Raw genomic sequence first — 8,003 nt, 5'->3', positions numbered from 1 at the left:
AGATATCTTCTTAAAATCCAAATTTAGCCATGACTCCCTTGCTTTTTCATGACTTCTCATTTATACAGGGATTGTACTTTAGTACATTAACTTTCTTATGGGTTTTCCTGGAGTGAGAAAGGTTTTATAATTCTCTTTACATACTGCTTATTTTAGTTTTCTGACTTGGAGAGGTTATAGTTAAAATTGTGACGATACTTGGGAAGAGTGAAGGACCTTCCTCTGAATATGTATAAGCATTCCAGCTCTTTCCTAAAGCCTTCCTGGAATAGCTTCATCTAAGGGTCAGGGGTTGCTGGATTAAAAACTTTGTTTTCTGTAGCACTGGGTTTCTAATCAGGCATGTCTAGGCTGCTTCCAGGAGAAATCTCAGTGAGTGGGAATATAGTTCTCCACCTCAGATCAACCTGAAGAATTCAGCCCTAACCCATTTTATATATTGGTGTTCTGCATAAGATTTTTTGAGAGTGGTCTGCTATTTTAAATAAAAGGTGGGATGATGAGAAATCATTAGATGGCTTCTAAAGTTCCTTTTGGCTCCAAAATTCTCTGAGAATTCAGCCCCCTTCACTTCTTTCTTGATTTACTTTATGCTACTTTTGTTCCATACAATTAAAACCTTTTAGCAAGTCAGAGTTCAAGAGGCTTTGGCAGTTATCTTGTCCAGTTTCCCAAACTGAACTCCAACAAATAGGACTCCTGAGAAACATTGTTGCTTACAAAAAGGATTATGTACCCAAATACGCTGAGAGATTATACTTTTGATATATTTCTAATTAGCAATTTTAAGCCTCTGAAGAGTCTTCCAATAAAGAAACCTGTTTAACCTTAAGACAGTATTTCTTAGATTTTTGAATAATGTGCCTTTTAACACTTTTCCAGAGGTCAATTTGGGAAACACTCATCTAGTTCATCCCCTCCTAATGCAAGTAATTTGAGATAGAAAACGATTTTCTAATATTATACAACTAGTTATCAGGTCTCAGTCTCATATTTATTCCCTGATTGTCTCTGTTTCATATATACTTAACTTCTGACTTTATTAAGATATAATTAACATGTAACATTAAGTCTAAGGTAAACATAATGGTTTGATACTAGTATATATTATGAAATGATTGCTATAATAAGATTAGTTACAGGTCATCACCTCATATAGTTATAATTTTGTGTCTGTTGAGAACTTTTAAGATCTACTTGCTTAGCATCTTTCAAATATACAATAGAGTATTATAACTATAGTCACCATGCTAAACATGACATCCCTAGAACTTAATTCATCTTAAAACTGGAAGTGTGTACTTTTTGACTACCTTCATCCATTTCCCCCACAGCGGGCAACCACAAGTTTAGTCTTTGTGTTTATGAGTTTGTTTGTTTAGATTCTACATGTAAGTGAGATCATACAGTATTTGTCGTTTAATGTCTGACTTATTTCACTTAGCATTATACCCTCGAGATTCATGCATGTTGTCACAAATGGCAAAATTTCCTTTTTATCGCTAAATAATATTCTATTATGTGTATATATATCATATTTTCTTTATCCATTCACTTATCAGTAGATATTTAGGTGTTTCCTTGTCTTGACAATAGTCAAATAATGCTGCAGGGAACATGGTGGTACAGAAATGTCTTCCAAATAGTGATTTTACTTCCTTCAGATATATCTCCTAAAGTGGAATTGCTGGATCATATGATAGTTCTGTTTTTTTAATTTCTCAAGGAACTTCTATACTGTTTTCCATAGTGGCCGTACCAGCTTACATTCCCATCAACAGAGTGGAAGGATTCCCCTTTCTCCACATCCTTGCTAGCATGTGTTATCTCTTGTGTCTATTTTGATAATAGGCATCCTAACAGGTGTGAGATGATATATCATTGTGGTTTTGATTTACATTTCCCTGATGTAGATCAGGTGATGTTGAGCACCTTTTCATGTACCCGTCAGCCATTTGTATGTCTTCTTTTGAAAAATGTCTACTCAGGTCCATTGCCCATTTTTAAATTGGTTTCTTTTGCTAGAAGGGTTGTATAAGTTCGTTGTATATTTTGGATATTAACTCCTTATTGAATATGTGGTTTGCAAATATACTCTCCCACTCCCTCGGTTGCCTTTTTATTTTGTTGAATATCTGCTGTGCAGAAGCTTTTTAGTTTGATGTAGTCCTATTTATTTGTGTTTTCGTTGCTTGTGTTTTTGGTATCATATCCAAAAACTCATTGCCAAGACCAATGTCAAAAGTTTTGACTTTTGTTTTCTTCTAGACGTTTATAGTTTCAGGTCTTACATTCAAGTCTATTTTGAGTTCATTTTTGTCAGTGGTGTAAGGGACCCAGTTTCATTCTTTTACTTTGAATATCTATTTTTCCTGGCACCATTTAAGAGACTGTCTTTTCCCCATTGGGTTTTCTTGCCTCCCTTGTCAAATATTAATTGACCTTATATGCATGTGTTTATTTCTGAGTTCTGGATTCTGTTCCTTTGGTCTATTTGTTTTTGTGCTAGTACCATACTGTTTTGAATACTGTAGCTTCGTAATATAGTTTGAATTTAGGAAGTATGATGCCTTTAGCTTTGTTTTTGTTTTTTGTTTTTTTTCTTTTCGTTTTCTGAGGATTGCTTTGGCTATTAGGAATATTTTGTGGTTCTATGCAAATTTTAGGATTATTTTTTCTATTTCTGTAAAAATTGCCATCGGAATATTGATAATGATTGCACTGAATCTATAGATGGCTTTGGGTAATACAGACATTTTAACAATATTAAATCTTCTAATCCTTAAACATGATACATCTTTCCATTTATTTGTGTCATCAGTGTCTTAACAGGTTTCAGTGTATCGATCGTTCACCTCCTTGGTTAAATTTTTTCCTATTTTATTCTTTTTGAAGCTATTATAAATGGGATTATTTCTTTATTTCTTTTTCAAATAATTCATTGTTAGTATATAGAAGCACAACTGATTTTTTTTGTATGTTGATTTCTGTATTCTTCAACGTTACTGAATTCTTTTATTCAAACAGTTTTTTGGTGAAGTCTGTAGAATTTTCTGTATACAAAACCATGTCATCTTTAAACAGAGAATTTTACGTCTTCCTTTTTCAACTTAGATGCCTTTTATTTCTTTTTCTTGCCTGATTGCTCTGGCTAGAACTTCCAGTACAATGTTGAGTAGGACTGGTGAGTGTGGGCACCCTTGTCTTGTTCCTGATTTTAAAGGAAAAGCATTCAACCTTTCATTGTTGAATATTTTAGCTGTGGACTTCTCTTATATGGTCTTTATTATGTTATATATGTCTTGTTGAATTTGGTTTGCTAGTATTTTGTTACAAATTTTTGCATCTGTGTTCATCAGGGATATTGGCCTGTAGTTTTCTTTTAGTGTCCTTATTTGGCTTTCGTATCTACATTATGCTGGTCTCATAAAATGAGTTTGAAAGTATTCCTTTCATTTCGATTTTTTGTAAGAGTTTGAGAAGGATGGTTTTTTTTAAATGTTTGGTAGAATTTACCAGGGAAAGCATCTGGTCCTAGGCTTTTCTTTTTTTGGGAGGTTTTTGATTACTGATTCAGTCTCCCTACTTGTTATTGGTCTGTTCAGATTTTCTATTTCTTCATTATTCATCCTTGGTAGGTTGTATGTTTATAGGAATTGATCTATTTCTTCCAGGTTGTCCAGTTTTTGGCTTATAATTGTTCATAATAATCTCATGATCTTTTTTATCTCATCTTTCATTTTTGATCTTATTTATTTGGGTTCTCTTTTTTCCTTGGCCTAGCTAAAGGTTTGCCAATTTTGTTTGTCTTTTCAGTGAACTAATTTTTTAGTTTTGTTAGTCTTTTCTATTGTTTTCCTATTTTATATTTTATTTATTTTTGTTCTAATATTTAGTATTTCCTTCATCTTCTAACTTTGGACTTAGTTTGTTCTTCTTTTACTAGTTCCTTGAGGTTAAAGTTAATTCTTTCTTTGAGAGCTTTCTTTTTCCTTGAAAGTTTATTGCTGTAAACTTCCCTGTTGGAACTGCTTTTGCTGAATCCCATTGATTTTCTTACATTCTGTTTCCATTTTTCTGTGTCTCAAGATATATTTTTCTTTTTCTTTCTTTCTATCTTTCTTTCTTTCTTTCTTTCTTTCTTTCTTTCTTTCTTTCTTTCTTTCTTTCTTTCTTTCTTTTTTTTTATTCTTTGGTCCATTGATTGGTCAGGAGCATCTTGGTTATTTTTCATGTATTTGAGAATTTTCAGCTTCCCTTCCATTACTGATTTCTACTTTCATGCCATCGTAGTTGTAAAAGATACTTGATATAATTTCTCTCTTCTTCAATTTACTGAGACTTGTTTTGTGGCCTACCATATGATCTATCCTAAAATTTTTTTTTAGTCCCAAGTGAGCTTGAGAAAAATGTGTATTCTACTGTTGTTGGGTAGAATGTTCTGGATATGTCTATTTGTTCCATTTGGTCTAGAGTGTTATTTAAATTTCTGTTTCCTTATTGAACCTCTTTATAATGATAATTTATCAATTATTGAGAGTCTATCTGAATGATCTATCCATTGTTGAGAGTAGAGTATTAAAGTCCCAATTATTATTTTATTGCTGTTTATTTTTCTTTTTAGTTGTTAGTATTTGCTTTATATATTTAGGTGCTCTAAAGTTGTGTGCATAAATATTTACAATTGTTATATCTTCTTGATGAATTGACCCTGTTTCATTATATAATGACTTTCTTTGTCTCTTGTGACCATTTCTAGCTTAAAGTCTGTTTTGTTTGATATAAGTATCACTATCTCTGTTTTTTTTTTTTTTTTTTTTTAATTTTGGTTACTATTTGCTTGGACTGTTTCTATCCCTTTACTTCATTTTATATGTATCCTTAAAGCTAAAGTGAGTCTCTTATAGGCACTATATCGTTGGGATCTTATTTTATTATCCATTCAGCCATTCTGTTCCTTTTGATTAGAGAATTTAATCCATTTATGTTTAAAGCAATTATTAATAGGTAAGCACATAGTATTGCCATTTTGTTCTATCAAACTCTTCAATTATTGTATTCTTCAGCTCTAAGATTTCTGTTGCTTTTGTTTTTGATGGTTTCTATTTCTTTGTTGAACTTCTCATTTTGTTCATACATTGTTTTCCTAATTTCGTTAGTTGTTTGTGTTTCTGTAGTTCACTGAAGTTCTTTAAGAGATTTATTTTGAATTCCTTTTCAGATAGTTGATAGATCTCCATTCTTTAGGGTCAGTTATTGGAACTTTATTAGTTTCCTTTGGTGGTGTTATGTTTCCCTGTCTCTTTGTGATCCTTGATTCCTTGCATCGATATCTGTGCATTTGTTTGAGTGGCCTCCTGTCCAGACTTTACATGTTCACTTCAGCAGGGAAAGACTTTCAGCAGTCACTACAAGTTGTGGGTCCTAGAAATTTGGCATTTGGCAGCCTCTGTGGGAAGGCAGGGCTTGTTATTGGGGTCTGTAGTTGGGCAAGGCCACTGCCCATGCTCTGAGGTTAGGGGGATGCCTCTGGCTAGGCTCCACAGTTAGATGGGCCTGTTGGCTGGATTTTCTGTTCAAACAGGACCACTGGGCAACCATATTCTTGTTCAGATGGGGCTATTGATTGTGCTCTGTAAGTCAGATGGGGCCACTAGCTGAGCTCCGCAATTACCGCTGGTTGGGTAAAGTCCCAGGCTGTATTCCCTGGCAGGATGATACCACTGGTTGAAATCCATGATTTGACAGGGCTACAGGCTGTGCTCTGCAATTGCCCATGGTTGCATGGGGTCCATAACCAGCTGGTGCCACTGTCTGGACTCTGCGTTTAGGTCTGGCTACAGGCAGGGTTTAGTAGTCTGATATGACATCAGGCTGTCTTTCTGGATCAGGCAGGGCAACAGACTGTGCCCTGAAGTTGAGCAGGGCTGCATACTGGTCTTTGTGATCACCTAATGCATTAGCTATACTCAGCTGGTTGGCAAGATCGGTGGCTGGGCTCCCTTGTCATGTGGGGCCATAGGCTATATTCCTTGATTGGGCGGGGTTACTGGCTGAGCTTCCTGCCTGGGCAAGGCTGTAGTGTAGGCTGTGTTCTGCAATTGGGCAGGGTCATAGGCTGACTTCCTCTGCTTATTAGGATTATAGGCTGGTCTCTATGGCTGGTTGGGATTGTAGGCAGAGCTGTTACTCCTAGTATCATAGGCTGGGCTCCTATGTTGCCCAGGGTCACTGTTCAGACTCTTTGGTCATGCTGGGCCAGAAGCTATGCTCAACAGTTGGGCAGGGCTGCTAGCTTGGCTCTCTGACCAAGCAGTGATATTGAGTGGGGCTCCATGGCTGCTCTAGATCTCTGGCTGGGCCTCCTGGGTTGGTGGGACTTGAGGCTATGCTCAGCACTTGGGCAGAGCTGGGAATTTGCTTCTCTTTCTGGTCTAGTGGCTCCACTGGCCATCTGGCCCACTCACTAGTGATCCAAATCAGGCAGAACTGCCAACGGAGCTCCCTAGCCAGAGGGAGCCACTAGCTCAGCTCCACAGATGGCTAGGATCTCTGCTCAGGCACTACTACAAGCAGGAAAACCATCCACCAAGTACTGAGCACTGTTTGCTGTAAGCCCTACCCACTCCATCTCTATCCAGAGACCTGCAGATTCCTCTAGTGGCCTCCATGAGGCACGACCTGAGTGGACCTCCTGGGAAGGGTCCCACATGCTGAGGGAACTGGATATCTACCTTAGGTCTCCCATAGGTGCAGCACAGTGCCGGTGTGGGGAGGGGCAATGTAGCCAGTGTATATATGTAGTCCTCTTATCCTTCTAGTGTGGGATCTTCTTTTCTATGGTGTCTTTTCTATGGATAGTTGCTAGTTGGTCTTCCTGTAGGAGGGACTCAAGTCACGAATGATCTATATAGGCATCTTGATGACATCACTCTCCCCTATATGCTTAGCTTTAAGTAGGTTATACGTTCCTTAATGCATTGATAGATTATGTCTTATAATTTTGCCTTTCTGGTACTTAACTCCATATTGAGAATGTGGCCGCCGAACAGTAAATATGTGGTGATTCTATGATTGAAACCTGTAAGAAAATGAAGCATTATAGAATGAATTAGCTTCTGTGTATGTATTTTCATCTTTTTAAAAACAGTTGCTGCTCCTCCATGCATACCTGCATTTGCAATATGTGTTTTTTTTCCTCCAAAGTTTCTGTTGTCAGTAGTTTATGGTTATTGATTCATAACGTTTATTGGTAATAACTCTGTGAGCTGCTTTGCCTCAGGGATAATTTGATTAGGGTTACTGATATTTGACACCATTCAGGAAAATGTTACACTGTAAAGGGTATTGGATTTGTCACAGAATGACATTGAAGAGAAGCCAGGGATGGGCAAACTAATAACATGCTAGCCCAGTTATTAAAATTGGGCCTTTTGGCAATTTTTTCCACCATTTTTTATTGCTATCACTGCCTTCTCCTAAGAGATAAGCATGTGGCCAATTTGATGACTTTTATTTGGCAAGGGCAGAACTAATGCCAAGCAAACAAGATCATAGTAAGTTTATATAGAGCTCAAGCTTCCAGAATACTATATTTCTGTCCTCTGAGATGGATATCTGTTTGTGATAGATAAAACATTTATGTAAGGGTACAAGATTGGAATGTACTGAAATGAAATGCTCATGTTGACCTCATCAGCTTCAATGGAATTTACTTGATGTAGTGACTGTGAATCTTACTGTGTGTATGTGCTGTGTTTTAACAGGGAATTGTCATCCAGTGACCTTCCAGAGACCACCAGAAAACATGGGGAGAAGTAAGTTTCTCTTCACTTTTAAATAATTTAGACTCTCTCCATATTAATCCACTATATCCAGGAAATTAGATTTGCAACTCAAAGTGTTTTTTGTGGACACCTAAATTGTATTTCTGGTTTGTGTTAGGAAATTTTTGTCTGAAGCAGGACTGTGCAGAGAAAGACCAACAGACCACATGTTGCTTA

The 8,003-nt window shown here is 36.6% G+C and overlaps 1 protein-coding gene across 4 annotated transcripts in view; it reads left to right on the top strand.

The window, feature by feature from the left end:
- PRRG1 (proline rich and Gla domain 1) overlaps positions 1 to 8,003 on the top strand; it is an 87,322-nt gene that overhangs the window by 37,095 nt on the left and 42,224 nt on the right. For all 4 annotated transcript variants that reach the window (XM_006918267.3, XM_015594379.2, XM_025051327.1 and 1 more), the window contains exon 2: positions 7,767 to 7,817. In XM_006918267.3, the coding sequence (XP_006918329.1) occupies positions 7,808 to 7,817 (10 nt within the window). In that variant the 5' untranslated portion in view covers positions 7,767 to 7,807. The remainder of the gene's footprint in view (positions 1 to 7,766; positions 7,818 to 8,003) is intronic.

Source organism: Pteropus alecto, unplaced genomic scaffold, assembly GCF_000325575.1.
Source record: "Pteropus alecto unplaced genomic scaffold, ASM32557v1 scaffold28, whole genome shotgun sequence".
Taxonomy (NCBI): Eukaryota; Metazoa; Chordata; class Mammalia; order Chiroptera; family Pteropodidae; genus Pteropus; species Pteropus alecto.
The sequence above is the reverse complement of the archived record's forward strand: the minus strand, read 5'-3'. Positions and strand labels throughout refer to the sequence as shown.